The sequence below is a fragment of the Gymnoscopelus microlampas genome (genome assembly GCF_963454915.1).
Source record: "Gymnoscopelus microlampas genome assembly, chromosome: 12".
Classification (NCBI taxonomy): domain Eukaryota; kingdom Metazoa; phylum Chordata; class Actinopteri; order Myctophiformes; family Myctophidae; genus Gymnoscopelus; species Gymnoscopelus microlampas.
This window is the reverse complement of record NC_139949.1, coordinates 17,485,995-17,508,067: the sequence shown is the minus strand read 5'-3', so window position 1 is coordinate 17,508,067 and position 22,073 is coordinate 17,485,995. Positions and strand designations below refer to the sequence as shown.

General features: G+C 41.1%; 2 protein-coding genes across 2 annotated transcripts; both read left to right on the top strand.

Moving 5' to 3' along the window:
• The first annotated feature begins 282 nt into the window (after positions 1 to 282).
• Positions 283 to 12,771, top strand: LOC311056995 (dihydrolipoyllysine-residue acetyltransferase component of pyruvate dehydrogenase complex, mitochondrial-like). The gene is made up of 14 exons (XM_084073863.1): positions 283 to 749; positions 2,070 to 2,171; positions 2,838 to 2,962; positions 3,692 to 3,842; positions 4,271 to 4,397; positions 5,590 to 5,774; positions 5,948 to 6,083; positions 7,194 to 7,261; positions 7,923 to 8,045; positions 9,156 to 9,263; positions 9,989 to 10,107; positions 10,499 to 10,661; positions 11,043 to 11,179; positions 11,656 to 12,771. The coding sequence occupies exons 1-14, from the start codon at positions 501 to 503 to the stop codon at positions 11,783 to 11,785; spliced, it is 1,923 nt and encodes a 640-aa protein (XP_083929989.1). The 5' UTR covers positions 283 to 500; the 3' UTR covers positions 11,786 to 12,771.
• Positions 12,772 to 13,492: 721 nt separating this feature from the next.
• LOC311057235 (immunoglobulin superfamily member 11) lies at positions 13,493 to 19,739 on the top strand (the record flags this gene model as incomplete). The annotated part of the gene is made up of 7 exons (XM_084074186.1): positions 13,493 to 13,556; positions 15,389 to 15,543; positions 16,111 to 16,177; positions 16,746 to 16,877; positions 17,841 to 17,993; positions 18,692 to 18,814; positions 19,537 to 19,739. The coding sequence occupies 7 exons, from the start codon at positions 13,493 to 13,495 to the stop codon at positions 19,737 to 19,739; spliced, it is 897 nt and encodes a 298-aa protein (XP_083930312.1).
• Between the last annotated feature and the right edge of the window lie 2,334 nt (positions 19,740 to 22,073).

Below are 22,073 nucleotides of genomic sequence, written 5' to 3'. Positions count from 1 at the left end.
AAATGTGTTTAGTTTGGTATAATCGTTTGGTTTATTTTGATATAATAATCGTTTGGCATGTACATCTGTTATTCTCACTCGTGGCGCGACTAGCATAGCAAGACTAAACTAATTGATTCGCATTATGTGGGGAACAAAAACAATGCGACGCCAACCGGAACCCACCACCGGAACACGATTCTTTTTTTCTACCAGTCTTTTCCTCCGCGGCGGAAAGACTGGTGACGCCGAGGTTCCTCTCGCGTTAGCAGAACTGGCAACCTCGCAGCAGGGCGGTGAAGGAGAGCCGTAAAGCGTTGTGTTTTGGATTGTGGGAAAGGGAGGTCATTAGAAAGTGAGGAACACGGAGCTGGTTCTGGGGGACGGAGAGAGACACACAGGGCGACACGGTGCCGCCTTTAAGCTTAATGCCGGTGTAAATAAAGTAAAACTCCTACATAATTTAAAGAGATTCGTCTATTTAAAAAGAGGCCCAGCCACCCAACCCGCCACTTAACAAAATGCTCCGTTTAATCCTGCGGCTCAGAGCGACCTCATGCTCCCGTGTCCTCTCCACCTCTACGGGGCCTGGGCTCGTCGCCTCCTCCGGTCCTCTGGCGAGGAGGTTCCACGGTGGCTCCACGTCCAGGGGTGTCAATGTGTGCCTCAACGTCCTCAGCCGCCACAGAGTGTCCCTGCTGCAGCGTGACCATCACCCGGCCAACCGCGGCCACAGCCTGCGCTTCTACAGCCTGCCACCCCACCAGCAGGTTAGTCAATATACTCTATATAGGATATATAATGTATACACACCATAGGGATGTACTACCATTTGTGACATCAATTGAACTCTGACAGTATGCAAATGTAACCAAATGGAGTCCATTGGTTCCATGTGTACACTGTCAGTTACAAGTGGATGGACTGATTTTACTGTATACTATTACTAGTGCTTGACCTCCATAATGCCAGGTATTGAGAGGTACGGTATGTATGTACCGCTGTGGTCTATCAGGTAGTTAGGTCTCTCTGCTTAGGGAACCCTTCATCTGCATTTTGAACGTGATGACACTCATATATCATCACTATACATGATGATTAGCAAGTGATATTTAATGACACTGTCACAGCGTATTATGGTTGGTATAGGCCTAACAGGAAAATAAGAATGTCTCAGGATACATCTGACTGGCAGCATTTGGAGCAGCTCTTACAGCTGTTGCTGACCTTGAACAAGACGCTGGACGCGGTATAGCCTGCATAGGTGAAATTGAGTTGTTGTGGACATGCTAAGCCTGCATGTTGTAGAAGGGGGCTTGGCATTGAGTATAATTAGATGGCACCACACATCTATTGCAAAGCTGTCATTTTGAAACCTATGAAGTTCCATTATATGAAGCTTCGTCAGTCAAAAAATGTGTGATGTGTCATTATCATTGGGTACTAGTACTACTGTCATTCTTTAATAGAATAATGGGGAAAGACTTGCAGTGCTGGAATGCAGCCAAATGGCAGGGTGGGAGGGATGAACACTGTTGTGTCTACTCTGTGACGTGTTGTATGGGAAGTGATGCTGTGACGTGTCTCACCATGTGATTTTGTCTTAATTTTTGAATAGATAAATGATGAAAACATAACAAAATAGGAATGCAGCAACATGTGTTTATTAGTGCTAGTAGGCAGTGCAAACTTCAAACAGCTCCTTAAAGCAAGAAGCAGTGACGTGTTTCGAACTACAGTTCCATCCTCAGGCAACATTGCTGAGTGAGGCTAGAACGCAAATGTAAATGACAAGGAGAGAACAAAACATAATTGGCAAACAACAAATACATCTAGATACATATATCTTTTGGATAAGACCTCCCCCCACTTTTTCCTGACGTCTTTAATGTTAGCAAATCCAAACATTTCACATAGTAAAGATTTGAATTTAATCGAAACCAAGGTCCTGCTTTGGTATTTGACCTAAGCTGTTGTATTTGTATGATACTGCTATTTGGAGTGGGTGCACTAAACAAAACTTAGTTTTCTGTCACTGTATTCTGATTACAGTGACGATCTTAATTCTTTTCATTCTTTTTGGCTGACAGGTGGAGCTGCCTGCTCTATCTCCCACCATGCAGACAGGAACCATCGCTCGCTGGGAGAAGAAGGAGGGTGATAAAATCGGCGAGGGCGAACTGATAGCCGAGGTAAATACCTGTTTGTGTGTTTCTGTATGTGTGTGTGCGTATCCCTTTTCTGTATCTAAATGGTTTGAAGTGTAGAGCTACGAGGTAACAAACATAATGGCATATGCAATTTATAATAATAGCTTGAATTTATTTAGTGCCTTTCATAAACCCAAGGATGCTTAACATCAAAAGCAATGAACAACCAACAAACAAACAACCAAAACAAAACGACAATCAACTATTTGCCATAAGCCTGAGAGAATAGGTGTCTTTTCAAGGCAGCCTTTAAAGAGTCCAGTGTTGGAGCATGGCAAATCCCTATTGGGAGAGAGTTCCACAGAGTGGGGGCTGCCACACTGAAGGCTCTGTCCCCCAAGGTTCGCTTGTTTGTTTGTTTTGGGGACAGAGAGTTGGTCCAAGTCTGTGGACCGCAGGTTCTGTTTCTCATATGATAACAGTGAAGTGTGTGTCCACTACCACAACAAGCCGAAACAGTGTGTAGAAATGTGCAGTGTGTGTGTGAGTGTTTGGGTACGCATTCGTACATAATTGCTGTGTGTGTGTGTGTGTGTGTGTGTGTGTGTGTGTGTGTGTGTGTGTGTGTGTGTGTGTGTGTGTGTGTGTGTGTGTGTGTGTGTGTGTGTGTGTGTGTGTGTGTGTGTGTGTGTGTGCGTGTGTGCGCAGGTGGAGACAGACAAGGCCACAGTAGGCTTTGAGATGATGGAGGAGTGTTACCTGGCCAAAATTTTGGTTCCAGAGGGCACCAGGGACGTCACCATAGGATCAGTGATCTGCATCACTGTTGACAGGTGAGTGTCCATTGCAGATTACTTCAAGTGTTGCCTTTTTGTAAGCACAAGCTAGTATTTTTAATCTAATAATATATTTTTTCAGAGATTATTTATGTTCGTCATTATCCACATCTAAGGGTGTGTGGTTGCGCTTCTGTTTCAACTTTTGTCACCCGATCACACGAGGATGCCAGGGTCCCCGAGCGCTGCACTGCTGCTGCTCGCTGCTCTTTAGGATGGGAGAAATGCAGAGGACAGACTTTCCCCAACGGGGAGCAATAAAGTTCAATTATCATTATTATTATTAACTGTTAAGTCTGCACGCTCCAATATCAGATCTTGCTTACATTGTGATTTGATAAGCCAGACCACAAGCCGAACTGGCCAGGCTCACATCAAGTTCATATCTCAGTGAGGTGTGGACAGATATGTGGGCACAATCCAGACAATTTATTGCACATAAGCCTCATCCTCGTAAGTTCCTCTAGCAGATTCAAGTACATCTGGTATGGGCCCTGTCACCATTAAAGCATATAAAGAAAAGATGGCTCTATTGACAAGTGCCATTGTCCTGATGTACATATTGTGTGGGAACTTTACATCGACTTTACGTCCGAATAGCCATGTTGCATTGCAAGTGTCAACTAAGTGTTTACACAGCTGAGTTCCGCTCTGTCGCATCTGAAGTCGCATTGAAAGGACAAGCCTCACCATGACTTAACATGCTTTTTTTGGATCTCTCACCAGTCCTGACCTCATAGCAGCCTTTAAGGATGTCACGTTGGACTCGCTAAAAGCTGAGACTTCAGCAGCAGCTCCCGCCGCTCCTCCACCTCCTCCTGCTGCTCCTGCTGCTCCTGCTGCGGCCCCAGGCAGCTCCTACCCCACACATCTGAAGGTAGGTGTGCCCTCCATATCAACACGGCAGTAGATAATGAATCTTATATTTGGCAATCTATTGTCTATGATTCTGTGTCTAATAACATTATCACAACAATTGAAGTTGTTGAATAAACATCTAGTTCATACTTTTGAGGAAGAGGAGGTTGGCGAGAGCTGATGCGTCATTGGGGTTATCATGATGGCGGCCCCCATCTCTCACACACACACACACACACACACACACACACACACACACACACACACACACACACACACACACACACACACACACACACACACACACACACACACACACACACACACACACACACACACACACAACACACACAACACACACAACACACATACTGCACATTCAAGGCCAGTTCCATTGTGAATCTAGTTGAGAAACTGTGTGTGTGTGTGTGTGTGTGTGTTTTACAGATCAATCTGCCTGCCTTGTCTCCCACCATGACGATGGGTACAGTGCAACGCTGGGAGAAGAAGGTTGGGGAGAAGTTGAGCGAGGGAGATCTGCTGGCTGAGATTGAGACGGACAAGGCAACCATTGGTAAACACAGACTAGTGTACACTACTGATCCTGTAATCACTCATAGTGATTACACTATGAGACATCCATACCTTAAACATAGGATGAAGCAAGGAGATTAGATCTAGATTAGATCTAGACTAAATGTATTCTATTCGTTAGCCCAAAGTATCCTACGATTAAATGAACAAACTCTTGTCAGCCCTTCCTCATCCATTATTTTCCTCAGTGGGTTTACCAATTGATCTGAAATTGCATTGCCATTGGCATAAAGGGAGTGAAGGAGATACATTTCCCCCAAATTCAAGGTTCGCATTAGCATTTTTGCCACGAGCTGTGAGATCCGTACTTGCGGGATCTGTACCCAGACAGACGGTGGGTGCATGGTGGAAATGCAGGTACGGACTAGGATAATGCTAATGTTTATTGAGCACTGTAGTTACATTACAGAGGATGGACATCAAAAATGTCCATGTCAAAAACATACTTTTTCATTCTCTTACAGTTGTTTAGTGCCTTTAAACCCTCCCACCCTTCCCAAGGTCCGTCCACCAGTAGGCACATAATAACGATAACAATAATATTAGTGGTAGTAGTACCCAAAACAATATTAATCATAGAAAATAAAAAAACAGACAAATACCTATAAACATTTAAAATAAAAACTGTGTTTTACACACAAAAAAGAAAGTTAACAAAATAAGTATTTCTGAGAGGCTAATTCTAATATAGAGCACAATTACTTTGGCACTTTGACATTTTATACACACCTAAACCCATCAACCTTCCCAACAAATTGAAGAAAAAAATCCGCATTGGTCAGGAAAACGATTCCCTCTGGGCCAGTGCAGGGAGGTCACCCACATTTGAACTATTTTAAAACGTTTTTCAAAATGGTAAAAAAATGTTAGGCATAGGGGTAAGGCAAGCTAGGGCCCAGAGTCTCTACGTATCTTATAAAGGGAGAACAGATTGTATAAAACTTCTCCTGTGTTCTGGACACTGAATATCTGATTCTTTCTAACTTCAATGAGGTCATCACTTCCCTGATCCACTGTTTAAGGGTACGGACTAGTTAGTAGTTAAAGAAAAACTGTCTACAAATGTCTGTGACGAAATCTCAATCCTCTAGTCTCATTACTAATACAGTAAGTGAGAATAATCTATTCTAGTGGCTGTGTCGATCAACATGTTTTCATGTGTTTATAAACAGGTTTTGAGGTGCAGGAGGAAGGATACTTGGCAAAAATCATGATAGAGGAGGGTACCCGAGACGTTCCACTGGGGACTCCTCTATGCATTATTGTAGAGAAGGAGAGCGACATCGCAGCATTTAAAGACTACGTGGAGACCGGAGTGGCTGACGTCGCCCCTACACCTGCCCCAGCACCCACACCGGTGAGACACTTGCTCTCTTCCCTGACAAAATAACAAAATACAACCGTCAGTCATACAGTCTTGTCTTCTTCAGATTGATAGCTTGTCCCATCCAAATTAATCCACGGAGTCTGGTCTCTTGACAAGCATTTGTCTAGTGTAATTGCTCCTTACACATACTATGTTCGTTGTAGGCTGCACCTGCTCCACCCGTAGCAGCACCCGCTCCAGCTGCAGGAGCCCCAGCCTCCAAGAAAGGGCGTGTGTTTGCCAGCCCCCTTGCCAAGAAACTGGCTGCTGAGAAAGGCATTGACCTGGCTCAGGTTAGCGGTGAGTATACACCAAACACTGGAGTTCCACCAGGGATGTTTGTTTTGTGTTTACTTTTTTTGAGAAGGCGAAAGCCGTGTCAATCGATGGTGAAGTGATAGACATTTTTTGTCTCTTTGGTATATATGTTTTTGTTGTCTGAGCTGGCGTAGTGTCAAACAACACCCAGTGCCTTTAAACACTTAAACCCTTTTACCCTATATGCTTCGTTGTCCGGAGTCCTCCAGGACTCTATAATAGGTCAGCTCCTTTTTTCCCTCTACAGTCTACGCAAAATCTTGCGATGTGCTGTGATCTTGTAGATCTCCTATTTGCGGCAAATGTTCACCAAGATAGCGATGCTAGAGTTCCAAGTGGTTAGTCTCCCATGATCTTTTTTTTATGATTAATCTTTTATTTAGGTTTTTAGTTTTAGTATTTTCTTTTCCTCCTGTGATCTTAATAAACATTTGTGTTACAATAGACTCGTATATTAAAAAAAACATATTTGGGAAGGGGTGAGGTAAAGGACACTCTTCCTCAATATAGAAAGAGTAGGGAAGGGAGTAAACCGGTTCCCATTTAGAACTCCCACCATATTGTCATGGAAATCATTTTGCTGTGATCGATCGTCAATGCTAATGCTCTCCAGGACATGCGTTCTCCAAGTCAGAGTTGCCAACTTTGTCACAAAATTTGACAAATTTGCATGCCCTTTTGGTGAATAAAAAAATAGCAACCTATCTAGCAGCTTTTTGAGCAGACTTGAGCTATTTCCTGTATAAGTGATTTGCCAAAACTGCTCTGAGGCTGCACTCATTACATCTCTAGTTCACATGAATGCGGCTCCAGGAGATAATCAGATTTGGATGACCAACCAGCAGCAAGACATAGTAGGCAGGCTTTAATGCCAATGAAACGATACATGAGCTGATTTCTTACTCTCTTATGAACTTCCAAAGTACACCACCAGACACCATGGTGTTGTAACCAAGCGATGTGGTCAGAATATTGCCTGTGAAGCAATGAGGATACGCTCCATATTAACTGTTACGCCCCTCTGTGCAGGACAGAGTCCACCGCCGTGTTGTGCTTATTTATTAAAGTCATTCTGCTCTCTTTGATTTGTAGCCTCTGGTCCTGATGGGCGAGTCACCAGGAAAGACATTGAGAGTTTTGTCCCACCCAAGGCTGCCCCTGTAAGTACAGCTGTCTTCTGTGTGCATGTCGGTATTTATGTTTGCATTCAGTTGTCAAACTAATTTAAAGCCAACTATTAAAATAATAACAAGAGAGTAGAGTTTAATAACAATGTGGCCTTCCTGTCCAGGCTTGAATTATTGATAGGTGAGTAATGTCACTCATTTGTATTGAACCTCATGGTTCGGGGAGCACTATGAACCATTCGGTACGGCGTGTTTTTTTATCAACTAGTTCCAACGTATCTGGTTAAAACCAGCTTATCGGTATACTTCCACAAAGACATGTCTTTTAAGATGGACTGACTTAAGGTAGACCAGCAAATTTAATTTAGTGACAATCTCAGCCGCTCCTCCTAAATAGCTATTCTAAAACGGTTAGTCCCAATCCTTGATTCTGATTGGCTCGTTTCTGTTTATTAGAAGTACTAAAATAGACTATAATCAGCCCCTTAGATCAGTTTATATCAATCACAGGTGCGTTATTTGTTTCTACAGTGATCCAGCGTATCTGTAGCTGGATGAGGGAAGGGGAGCACCGTTTTCCCGGCCGTGCGGGGCTTGTCGTAGACATGGTCAGAGTGTAAATGTACTATGTGCTAACAAACGTGTGCACTGTGTGATTGTTTGTGGGACTTTGTATTTTTGTTGTTGTGAACAGGTGGCAGCCGTTCCTGCAGCTCCAGCGGCAGCTCCAGCTGCCCCTCCTCCTACCCCTGCTGCTGCACCCATCATTAGCCCTGCTGGCACGTTCACAGACATCCCCATCAGCAACATCCGCAAGGTGAACACACACACACACACACACACACTCACACTCACACTCACACACACTCACTCACACTCACACTCACACTCACACTCTCACACACACACACACACACACACACACACACACACACACACACACAGTACAAGATGTGTCTTTGCCCTTATTCTCCATATTATCATTCTTATTATTATTACTACTACTACTCGGGGACCACACACATCGGTATCAATGTAAATTGGAAATGATTCAAGTTTGCAATGCATGCCCCACCAATACCCGCTGGGCCCGTAATTAACACATTCATTGCCAGGTATCCATTCATTCATTCATCCGCCAGTGCCAGCACTTTTACCTTATTTTGAGTCTTTTTGGCGATCCACCAATCCTTTTTTTCAACCCGGCTGTAAACAAACGATGTCTCCGTGGAAGGACGAGCCTCTCTTCTTTCCACTGGAACAAAAACATTGTATTTGCGGTCGTCCGCTCTGTAGTTATCGGCAGTTGAGTTTAGCTCGTTTTCACCAAAAAACGCAATCTGGGAGATCACACAGAGATTCGGTGCGTCCTCCACAGACCTGCGGACAAGATATCCGTGGTTTTCAGTTCTTGGAAACCGTTGGTCCCAGTCGGCACTGCACACCCCCGCATCTGGGGGACACGTTCGTTCAGATGATGCCCTAGATATGCCAGGGAAAATCATACACACAAGGATTTCGTAGCTGTCCGGCAGAAACCAGCTAACTCCATTTTGACGCTTCTGCATTTTTTTTCCATAAATCAGGACCATTGAACACCCTTTACGTCTGTGTGTTGGTAAAAAAAATATTGAACCAATGAAAAGCATTAAAAAGCTCTTCTGACAAAACCAGCTAACTCCATTGGATCCTCAAACTTTCTGCTAATGGTTTTGCAGACTCCAGGCTCCACCCCCTTTTGACCTCCAACCTCATTGTGAGCTTGGCGGTCCATTCAGCTGTTCTTATCAATGATGAACAAAATCTCCTAACTCCAATTTTTTCATTTCCTGAAAAACGAACATTTTGGAGTTAGCTGGTTCCTGCCGGACAGCAGAGATTTGTGAATTAGATAGACGATGATGTTGATGATGATTCTCTCCTCCAGGTTATTGCTCAGAGATTGATGCAGTCGAAACAAACCATCCCACACTACTACCTGTCTGTAGACGTCAACATGGACCAAGTCCTGGAACTTAGGAAAGAACTTAACAATGTGAGTTTGTGTGCTTGAGGGCATCCAAAGTCTCAAAGTAGTGCCCAGTTGAAAGAAATCTGAAAAATGAGAAAACATTATTTATCACAAGGGAAATTTGGTTGTTTTCACCACATTTGTCCTATAGATACAAGCAGCAGTAGCAAGTATACTATACAACTAATCAACTCAACTTCAACTCCAACATTTATTACAACTTTATTTTCGCATCACAGGTTTACAGGTGTAAACAAATGGGTAAATGTCTTTGTTGTAGATGCTCCGATCATTTGCCGTTTTCAACAAAAAGGGGAAATAATAGCGATAGAAAGAACACAAGGAAAACCGGTCAGATGTGTCAAATATGAACTGGAAAAACTAAACAAATGACAAATCCTGACCACATTAATTATTAATGAATACATTATTTTGTACCCAAAGTAAATATACATCCAAACATTTAACAGCGTGCAGAAGATGTCAAAGTCTAAATTCTCATGTGGTGTTAAAAAAAATCAGAAATAAATGTGTTGACATGCTTCTTGCGACATGCAGCCAGCCATGCCAGTGGGAGGTTAGTGTGTTAAAAATAGGATTGGATTGAAACTAAGGCCTACAAATCAAATTACTTCTTTATAAATGTCTAAGTTGTTATTTTCTTTTGGCATAGAGACAGACAATTGTGTTTAAAACTGTGTTTAAGTTTTTTTTTAATCAATCCTTGATCTGTCTTGTGTCCTCTGCAGGAGGTCAAAGCCCAGAACATCAAGCTGAGTGTGAATGATTTTATCATCAAAGCCAGTGCACTAGCCTGCCTCAAGGTCCCTGAAGCCAACTCATCCTGGCTGGATACAGTCATACGCCAGTCAGTACACACACACACACACACACACACACACACACACACACACACACACACACACACACACACACACAGACACACAGACACACAGACACACAGACAGACAGACAGACAGACAGACGTACGTCACAACACATACTTCATACCATACCCAAACATACTCTCATAATACTTTGGACAGACATACATACACACTTTACATTGGGAGATACAGTAGCAGTAGGGAAAGCGTGGCTGTATGACAGTGTATGAAATATGAATTTGATATGTATAATATTGGTACAGACTAGCCGTAGTGAAGACTAGCTGTAGTAGTCATGTGATGTAGGGGTGATGAAAATGTCTCCTCGGACACTTTTTTTTTAATAAGAGATACATGTGTCTGGGTCTGCAGGAACCACGTGGTGGATGTGAGCGTAGCAGTGAGCACGGCCAATGGTCTGATTACACCCATAGTGTTCAACGCTCACACCAAAGGACTGGCTGCCATCTGTTCTGATGTGGGCGCACTGGCAGCCAAGGCCAGAGAAGGGAAACTGCAGCCACACGAGTTCCAGGTATGAGTCATACGGTGCTGGCAGGTCCTGGAAAAAGTCTTACAATGTCTTAAATTGTGTTATATCATTTCTAGTCCTTAAATGGTTTTGACCACACATGTGCTATGTTGTCCTGCACTTTAAAGATTGAGCTTAGAGCTTTTAATTATCTTGTACTTCGGTATATTGACAATAAATTCTGATTCAGAAAAAGTCTCACAGTTAAATGTACTTTCACAACAAACCCAAGAATATGTAAGCCCCACTAGTGGCCCCTAGTGGTTGTGCTACTCCTTGCACTCCATCTCAGCTACCGTATTCTACTAGAAAGACTACTAAGACTGCCTGCTTACTTAAAATGATTTAAGAAATATCACATGTCTTCTTTCTTTATTTTTTAAGGGCGGTACGTTCACAATTTCAAACTTGGGGATGTTTGGCGTCAAGAACTTCTCAGCGATCATCAACCCCCCCCAAGCTTGTATCCTGGCTGTCGGAGGTTCAGAGAAGAGACTGATTCCCGCTGACAATGAGAAAGGGTAGGCCTGGGTTGTCATTACCCATATGCTACCACAAATCAAGAACAAGTAGATGACAGATCTCCCAAATCAAATGTTTCTTTGGCTTTTGGCTATCATGTTTTTTTAGTGTATGTATGTATGGTAGTATTGTACAGTATTATGGGTACATACATTCAGTGCTTTGAGTTCAAGTTTATCCGTCACATGCAATAGTTAAGTGTACTGCTCTCAACACTGCAGACTATAAGTCCAAAACAAAAAGGGAAATGGAAATAAAGAAAATATATATTTTTTTAAATGTAGAATATACAATATAGCTTTTATATTGAAACATTGAATGGAAATTTCTGAAAATAGTGAATGTGCCAATGATGATGACATAGTAAAATAGATGATAAAAATATGCAGAATAGACTAATAATGTACATATTCAAATGTATGTGCCAATAATAACTTAATGTGTATATGTGTGGGTGTTTATCTCTTTTTGGCAGGTTCGACGTTGCTAGCATGATGTCCGTCACACTGAGTTGTGACCACCGGGTCGTTGACGGGGCAGTCGGTGCCCAGTGGCTTGTTGAGTTCCGCAAGTTCCTAGAGAAACCAGTCACCATGCTGCTCTGATGGGACAGTACTGTCAAATAAAAAAATATATATTGTGATAGGCCGGGACCTCTCAACTGAGTCGATCTCTTGATCCACCTGTGATAGGCTGGCTGGCCCATTACAAGGACACTCCCAGACTCCCTAAAAGGGAAATGGCAGCACTCTAACCTCCACCATACCCACACACAGCACATGTACATGCCTGTTCGGTGTTGCTCTACATAGTTTCTTTTCTCTCCCTTATTCATAATGTATTTATTAAGGCCCGATGTCTCACATGTGAGACCAGAGTGAGGTGGCCATTACCCCAGGTAGAGGCTGGCCATAATGGCAGGAAAACATTGTTAATGTTTTTACTTGTTTGTTTGTTTGTTTGAAGGTCCAAGCAGTACTGTATTCAGAAGTCTGTACATTGTGCATCTGTGTGTGTGTGTGTGCGTCATACAAACACAGTGTATCACAGTTTATGTATGAGTTGTGTATGAATGCGATAAAGGCTACCAGGAAAGCAACTATTTTTTTTGTCTTTTCAGTAGCTGAAGGTTCTGTGTGCACTGGTGTGCTGTAAGCCCAGAATTAAAGACGCACACATACTTTACCAAATGTCACTCCCCAGTCATTGTTCACATGTGCTCTCTTCGTGGGTAGATGCTGAAATGCTGTGTATGTCATAGTGGGACCTGTAGCTGCCTAAGACAATACAATGGCTAAATTGTTCCAAGCAGCCATAGCAAAAATGCTATTGGCAAAAGAAAAGCAAAGGAAAAATACGAGACCGCAATTTTATTTAATATATTTATCCAGGCCTTTAGTGTATAATGGCACTCTCTTTAGGGAAGCACTTAGCAGTTTCTGCCTATCATCTCTCCGCTATGGGAATGTGTATTTTCAGAACTTTTGAACATTTTACTTTTTAACCATAAATTGGGACGCACGGAGAGGTGGTGCTGGATGTATCATTGCCATTTGATGAATAAATAAACCTGGTGACAGACTGTACAGGATTATTTGGGGTTTGGGTTTTTATAAAACATTAATTTCTGTTTTTGTTTTTAAATGCCTTGCTTGCAGAATTTAATTGCATTCACCTGCTCCCTGACTACTACTAGACAGCATATGAATGGAATTAACTTAATTGTAAGATACTGTAGAAGACCTGTCAATTCAAAAGCTCCAGGGTTGAAGAACCTTAACCACTTAAACCCCAGCATCGTTGTTGTGGGGAAGGCTTTCGCGGAAAATGGCAGATCGACAAGCTCACAACGCGACACGCTGCGTCGCGTTGTGAGCTTGTCGATCCGCTATTTTCGGCGAAAGCTTTCCCCGCGATAACTGGAAGCGGAAGAGACACCAGTATTGAGCCCTGAGGGACTCCGGTTACCCATATGGGGTTTAAGTGGTCAAAAGAGCTCAACATCTAACTTCTCCTTTGATCATCCAAAACTGTTAGGGACATAATGCACTACTACCCTAACACAGTTCTAAATACTATTCAAATATTGTGTTATGCGTTGTGTCAGTACCCTTAAAAATCCTTTGCACCATCTGACTTACTAGTCGGATGGTGCATTAGATTGACAAAGATAATTGTGTGTGAGAGAGAGAGAGGAGGGGTGGGGTTAGTTGCATCACTCAGTGGATTAAATATGCATGCATGGTCTTTTGCTTTGGCATGAATGTTGTACATGGTTACAACGTGTAGAAGGCATTTCTTTGGTCTTAGCTATGGGTGGCTCTGGAGGATGGTTGTTCTGGACCTTGTGTGTGTACTTTACCACTACTGAGAATGGTAAGCAAAATCTTTATGACTCCAGATTACAAGTCAACCTGAGCTTCAAATGTATTGTCACATCACAGGTTGTTTAAGTGTTCAAGTTGGTGAACTTCCTTTTTGCTCTGGTCATTTGTAGTTTTCAGGGAAGGAAAGAAGAATAGAGAAAACGGGTCATGACTAAATACAAAAATTAACTGATTAAACTCAACTGATTGGCTAATCTAGGACATTGGCACAGTGCAAAGATTTTGTGCGGCTTAACAAAGAAGCTGTCACCATTTTTTACACACTTTCTGCTGTAAATGCATAGGAATGTAGAGAAACTGAAGTTGCAGTGTACGCCTGCAATGTATGGGGTATTTAGAGTAGACTGCTGTGTTTGACATCAGCTACTGTAAGCTCCATGAGTATCCAGAGATGTTTTGTATGTATTGTAGCTACTCTGGGTGAGAAATAACACTTGCTGTCATCAGTGATCTACAGTTGTTTACTACATAATCATTTATGTATTTAATCAACGCAAAGTAAAATGGAAAAATATGAATATAAATGCTTTTAAAATGTAAATTAAAACAGAGTCAAGTGAGTCTGGCATAGACTACTTATTCACTGCAGCTGTTACTCAACTCAATTTCTCAACGTTCTTACATTGACAGCAAAACGGTGATTAATTGAAAAGCTATCAAATTATTCCTCATTTTAAATGACACTGAGGGTTTTTACTGATCTGAAAATAGGTTACATGGGAATGTATGCTTTCATTGCAGTGAATTGGGCTCTTGTTCTGCTCTCAGCTGTCAAGTGTAATTAACAACCAATATGCACAATGGGTTACACCACACACACACACACACACACACACACACACACACACACACACACACACAGTGGACATGGAGGACAACAAGTAGGGGGAGGGTTCATTGTTACTGTAATGAGGGAAAGCCTAATCAGCCTGTCTGCAGGTTCATAATGAAGTTAAAACCCACACCTCCACATTTGTGCGTGTTGAAGGTTAATCTGTCAATGTTTTTTCTTGACCACAATCTTAAGAATGCAATTTAGATAGCATGTTATTTAATTCATTGGTTACCTGGGCTCCTATCATTTCAATGTACACATTATTTTGATTAGTATGTTGTTTAGACTGGTGCTTCTTGGTGTTCCTGTGATCCTAGTTTCTCTTTGCGTTCTGGACGCACCATAATAAAAGTCAGGGAAGCACTATAGGAAGCACCATAGATGACAGGGAAGTACCATAGGAAGCACCATAGATGACAGGGAAGCATCATAGGAACCACCATAGGAAGCAACATGGATGAAAGGGAATCACCACAGATGACAGGGAAGCACCATAGGAAGCACCATAGATGACAGGGAAGCACCATACTGCAGTAGATGACAGGGAAGCAGCTTTCTTGATAAGCCTATTCAGCCTCCTGCTGTCGCCTTCTTTGATACTACCCCCCCCCCCCCCAACATATTGTATAGGTGTCATTTATTTTAAAGTTGAACCAGTGGGGTTGTCCAGTATGAGACTGGACAATTCAATGAGACCTTTTGCACTTCAGAATGTCCCTTTTGTCAAAAAGCGCCGTAATAGAAATAGTAATAGAAAACCTTAAATGTGGGACAGGGTATTGCCGGAATGGTTAATTTATATTTATAGTCATATGAATTGTCGCTTGCCAAAAATGGCCAATCCACAAGCTCACATCGCATCACGATGTGTTGTGAGCTTGTAGATCGGCTATCACCGTCGTACAACCAAGTATAAATCAGATTAAACAGAACAAACATAAATGTGTTGCGTTGACTCTGCATCCTTTCCTCCTGACTCCTCCCAGCTGCCCTGTCAGTGACCATGAGGGAATCCAACATGGAGATCGTTCAAGGTGATTTCGTCATCCTGCCCTGTTCTTTCTTCACCACCACCCCTTTGTCTAGACTCAATATCATCTGGACCGTGGCACCCTTCTCTGACCCAGATTCCCCTATGCAGGTCTGCATGAAATAGGCTGATCTCAATTGCCTGAATGTAGAAAATATGGCTTTTGCATTATGGAGTTTTCAAATCGGACAGTGCACCATTGTACCTTTTAAAATAAGTTGCAAAAAGGGTCATTCTTAGTGATATATTGTTAAAATGGTTAGGTTTGTAATTCGGGCACCACATACACAGAAGTGTTCAACCAAGATTTGATAAGTTATGCTGTTATATGCCAGGCTATTTTAGATTAAGCGCAGTCGACACCTCAATAAAATCTTTTATGTTATCAGTTTATATGTTCAATACATATAACTACAGTATAAACAGATTCTCAGCTCTGGTCTTTATTTTGGGCATCCAAACTGGGGATAATTTACACTTGGGTCACCGGGTGAAGGCAGTTAAATATAGTTATTTATAAATAAAATTGACGGTAGTAGATGTTGATTCAATTAAAAACAAAATAAAATACAAAATGTTGCTGCTTGCACAATCCCTTGTGTATCTGCAATGTGATTTACAAGAATGTACAAGTCAAAAAGTTTGAAACTATTCATCAGTATCTTTTCTCACTTCCAGGTGATCGTGTACGACCATGGACAGGTGATTGAAGACCCCTCCCTCACTGGCAGAGTGGGATTTGCAGGTCTTGTTCACACTCAGTTTAACACTCTGGATTCTAGATGTACAGTGCTTTTTTATTTTCTTAAGGGACAACATTTGAAAATAAACGTACAAGTATCTTACATACTTTATTCTTTTTTGAGGACCTAGTATAAAAGTTCTGGTTTTATTTAATATTAATAGAATATTTGTAGGAATTATGTCAATTGGTGTAACCAAAAACTATTTAATAGTCATTGAAAGAAATGGATCGCCAAAGCTCTGAATATAATGTCATCATATATATAATCAGAACCAAGATTACTCATGGTCAGTATCATGATTAGTATCATCATGTTATCATAGTTAGTCATCATGGTCATTTGGTCAGTATCATGTCATAATCCTGTCAGTATCATGTCTGTATCATGGTCAGTAACACGGTCGGTATCATGATCAGTGTCATAGGTAATCTCTCCCTTTCACCACCCCCTCTCACACATATGTGATGTTTTAATTGATGTCTGCTTTCAGACTTGAATTAACTAAGGATTTTACTTGAAAAACTAAGTTTGTGACTGGAATTCACAAAATCCTGCCCCATTGCATAGGCATCCCATGGAGTGCTGATATTGTACTGAATGACACACGCTTATCAGACGCTGGTGTCTACCGCTGCATGGTGAACAACCCACCAGAGCCAGGAGATCCTGGCATAGGAGAGCTGATGCTCAGCATCCTGGGTAGGTGTCTAAATGGCATATTGTAGGCCTACGTTGTGTCAGTGTGAGTGATGGAAGAAGTACTCACATGTTTTACTTAAGTAAAAGTATCAATACTGCAGTGTAGATATACTCTGTTACAGTCCCATATTCAAAATGTGCTTGTGCAGAATGTCCCATTTCGCAAGTTCAAAATGTATAAAAAATCTTTTGTAAATAGGCAATAGGCTACAAGCTCACAATGCGTTGTATCGCGACGCATTGTGGGCTTGTAGATCTGCCATTTCCAAATCGGCAAAATATATATACGGCTGAAGTGGTTAGTATGTTTTGTAATAATAATCAAAATCTACAAATTAACTAGTATCTAAAGTTTTCATATCATTGTTGTGGAGTAAAAGTACAATATATTCCTCTGAGATGTGTGGGTAGAAGTAAAAGTATTGAAAATTGTAAATACTAAAGTTAGTAAAAACTCCTCAAAATTGTACTTAACAGTACTTGAGTACTGTACATGTACTTAGTTACTTTACTCCACTGCTAACTGGCATATGAGTCAGTGCAGGGTAGGTGTATTGTCTAACTGGCATATGTGTGCGGTTTACCAGTAGATGTGGTGGAGTTCTAACAGAACTTTACCAACTTGCAAAGTGCATAGAACAAAAATAGATGGCCAAATTGTAACTGTAAATACTAATAAACAGATGACTTTGCTTTGTTCAAATATTGTTCTCATGCAAGTGTTGCTGGAATCCTCAAAAACATGTGATGTTGGGTCTATCTCTGTCTTGTGCTATTCAAGATTAATTATTCTTTACATAGCATGATGTGCTGATAGGCTGATACACAAGAAAATATTTTGGTTTCTATGTAGGGCAACTGCCAATTGAAACTTGGCTTGCCTGTTTTTAGGAAAGAAAGGGTGTAAGACAGTGAGTGTAGTTGATTAGTTGATTGATTGATTGATTGATTGATTGATTGCAGCACCTCCCTCACTGCCTCTCTGCCAGTGGGATGGAGATATTAATTTGGGAGGAAGTGTCACTCTCTCCTGCATGGTAGCTGAGGGGGTCCCCACTCCAGAGATGCACTGGGACAAGCTTAATCCTGAGATGTCACTCCCGGTCACTATGCACGGTAAGAGCTGCAATGGACATTTTGATTTATTTTGTATTATCATATTCATATCAAGTGCAAAAGTACATCACCACATGATGCAGCATCATAACCCCTCATAATAACTTCATACTGTGCACTAAATAATACATAAAAAAAAAACACGCAATACCAATCCAATTACATTTCCTATATCTGACGTTTGTCTGATTTATTTGTTTATTCGTTCGTCAGCAAGCAACGTGGTCATACGTAGCCTGGTATGGCCAAACTAATATCACTGCGTAGATATTAGTCTGGAATCTCTGAGGGGCAAGTTCCAAAAATGCCTCTGGAGATAAACCCGCCCCATATTTGCATACTGGGCACTGATTGGTCCCTCACTACTTCGGAGGGAGTGAAATCCAATCACTGAGCGGTGCCAGACCAAATCTGCCGAGGGCAAAACATTGTTTGCAATTGCAGATTAGCCTGGTTTCCAGGATAGGTCATACGACGAAGTATGCATTGAGCTTAATGTTTACTGTGCTTGGACTTTCCATCCTTCTCTCAGTGGTAGTGTTGTACAAAATGTGTGTTCTGATAACATTTAATACATAATAAGCTTCTTTGTATTATTGGTCTATACATCTGTCTATATCCTGCTGCAGGGTATGTCTTATCTGAGCTCAAAGGTTTTGCCACGTCAATGAGACAAATTGTTTTCTCTTACAAAACAGATGAGCTTTCAGCTTCAGCTGACATTGTAAACATATCATCCCAGACTTCTGGACTGTACCGCTGCTCTGTCACCAACCCTTTGGGTACACAGAACTGCTATGTCAACTTGACTGTCTACAGCCGTAAGTCCTTCACTACACTATATCCCACACTATAACTTGTGTGTTACAGTTACAAATGTCATTAACATTTTGTAATTGGCAAATTGTATGTAAAGCACTTTGAATAACTTGCCTTGCCTCGTGTTGCCTAGTATTGTAGATCCCATAAGCCTGACAGATTGTCTGGTTCCGGTCCATAGCGCTGCAGGACACCAATCCCATAGCCCGGAGGGTCGATTGCTCTGTGATTGTTAATTCACTGAAATGTCAGTTAGTAGTTGACTGATTGAAAATATTCAGGGATGTATTGAGGTCGTTGGCCAGGTAGTGGCATGCACAAGGAATATAAAGATGATCTGCCTTGTATTTTGTGAGATAGACACTAGACATACAGGGCTGAATGTGATATTCACCCAGCACAGAGATTAAAATATACACATATATATAGATAGATCATTCTCAAGTACAGCAGAGACGTTGTGAGATCAGCTATTTTCACAATATTTATTTGTGGAACCAAGTCAAACTTGCCTCAACTCCTACATTCAAGGTGGGGGGTCCCCACTTCAAATATGATTATTTTGCGGCCTGAAAAGGTTGAGAGACACTGCCGTACAAGAGCTTATGACTAAATAATAACTAAGTGATAACTATATTGGATTTCCACCTGACAGTGACGATATACAGATACACAAATGTCAATATAAATCAGCATCGTCTTCTTCTTGTTCCATTCTGCACAGCCCCAGAAAGTTCCTCAGGCATCCTGCAGGGGGTGTTACTGACCCTGGCAATGACCTTGGTACTGGTGGCACTGACAGCTCTGGTATATTGGCTCCATCGCTCTGGACAGCACGGGAAATGGAGGGAAAGGAAGAAAGAAGAAGAAGAGTGTTACAATGAGATAACATACGCTCCATCATTGATGAAACGCTTGTTCGTTTGAGTTAGTCATCAATAGAAGTTCAGCAGCCATAGGGGACAAAAAGTTGGAAACCCCATATAGCAAAATATATATTTGTACATTTATCTGAACATTTTATAAAAAGAAAAAGTGGAAATTAGCCTTTGGTTTCTATGTATTTCAGTTGTCCAAGTCTCCCTTCAAAGAGATAAATAAATAAAGGTGACATAATAGCAAAGCCAATTTCCTTGTAAAATAGTATTGTTTGAGTATAGTATTTTTGTTGTTGTTGTAAAATATGGTATGTAGGCTATTATTAGTATATATAGTATAGTATGACGTACATTCTTAGTAAAATCCTATCAGCATGACATTTTTTTGTGACATGGAAATGTAGGAATTCTCTGTACACAGCAATATTCCTTCCAGGGTGCTAATGAAAGCAGGAATCCATTATCAAAGGATAAATCCAAAAAAGGTTAGGCTTCTAAAAATCGTCTCTGGCCTTTGGCCGTCCGGCCTGGCAGAGAGAGACAATATATGATGACAAATGAGTTAGAGACAAACAGTGGATTAAAGAGAGGATACAATTTTGATATGAGTTGGCACGTTAACTTTTTATATTTTCAATACAGTTTTTATTTAAGAGTTTAAGTTGAAAACAGTGATGTTTAAAGCTGTGTTTTCACTACAGTGCCAGAATGTTTCCTGCAAAACAATTAGCATAACTTGCTGGAAAGGCAACGGGAGAGATCATTCACATTCACATGCCCTCCTTGGCAGCAAAAGTTCTGGTACCGTTTACAGCGACCGTTTTCATTTGTTTATTTTCTAATGGTAGTACTTTATAAGCTACTCGTGTGAGAGGTGACTGTAAGCACGCGAGACTGTAACTTTAATCCATTGAAAGTACAGAGGATAAGTGAACAGTGTTCTCATATTCTCTTTCTCTCTCTCTCTCAATCATTCATTATCACGGGGACACAGGGGGTTAACGGATGGAGCTGGCAGACCTGTTTTTAGCCTAAATTCTCAAGCATAGGTCCAATAAAAAGCATTTTTATCCGATCAGCGGCCATTTTATCACAGAGTTATAATGTATCAGAGTGCAATATGCCTCCCAACTGATTGGGTCACGTAGTTGAAAGCATACGGATACAATTCAGAGAAAATGGCACCGATCGGATTAAAATGCTTTTTATTGAACAATACGGAAGATACTGGTACTTACGAGTAGAATTGTAACATCCGTGGCCATGGGGTAAGCACTTTATATTTGAAATCTGAACGTTGATGTAGATGTACGAGATGGAGAAAGTGCAAACACCAGGTTGAAGTTCATCCATGACTGTCATGTATCAGGGCTAGAATGGAATATAATTTCCAGCACTGTGAATAAGCATCACAACTGACTTATTTAATTACTAATACCTGTGGAGCTTGATCCAGTGTGCTGATGTTGTGCATTTGATCAATGTGTGCTTTGCTTATTATATATTTTTTATTTCTTGATGGAATAATAACCTCCTACGGTAAGTAAGTATGGCAGCAGCTAGGCAGCCAGGCCAAAATGATGGCGATTTATAAAATACTTTGTGTGGATTGCACTGAAGTAATGCTCACTCATGCACTTTGGTGTCATTATTAAATGTACGTCATCCTGGCTTGAAACTTCGACATTTAGGAACATTATTTCGTTTTTATTTATCTTATCCACAAGTTTCCTGGGGCATGGTGGGCATCACTTCCGGTCGATTTGATCCCTGATACCTGATCAAATCGACAGGAAGTGATGCCCACCATGCCCCAGGAAACTTGTGGATACAATTATTTAATTCATTTAGGCCTATTTGTGTTTGTTATAAATATGTGCGCAGTGTGTTTGAGATAATAATACGTTATTTTATAGCACCTTTCATGACATGAAATGCAGCTCAAAGTGCTTTACAGAGCAAGAATACAATTACAGAAAAAGTACAAATAATTTGACAATAAAGCTATAACGATAGGGTGTATATTTTGTAATAGCCATAATAGCACAATATGTCTACAGCAGTAACCTACTTGACTTGTTCCTACCAAAACGATCTGAAGAATAATGGAGTCCAGCAAAATTTAGCTTTTTGCAACATAAAGATTAAATGATGATAAATGTGCATCAACAGGACAGTAGCTATTGCATGCATTCAATCAAATTAATCTGTGTCACATATTAAGTGATATTTGAAAGATTTGTTATGACTCATAACAATTGGCACATCTAATGATGGGTTACCAAGAATGATAACTAATGTTGTGAGCATTATGAATGATGACGTTCTGTAAACATATGTAACCCACATGAGTTGCACCAGCATCTAATAAAGAGTTAATTTA

Bases quoted from the DNA above. Each gene is read 5' to 3' on its own strand.
- LOC311056995 (XM_084073863.1), top strand. From the start codon at position 501: ATGCTCCGTTTAATCCTGCGGCTCAGAGCGACCTCATGCTCCCGTGTC. The intron at 7,262-7,922 runs GTAAGTACAGCT...TGTTGTGAACAG, and splicing joins TCCCACCCAAGGCTGCCCCT to GTGGCAGCCGTTCCTGCAGC. The intron at 11,180-11,655 runs GTAGGCCTGGGT...TCTTTTTGGCAG, and splicing joins CCCGCTGACAATGAGAAAGG to GTTCGACGTTGCTAGCATGA.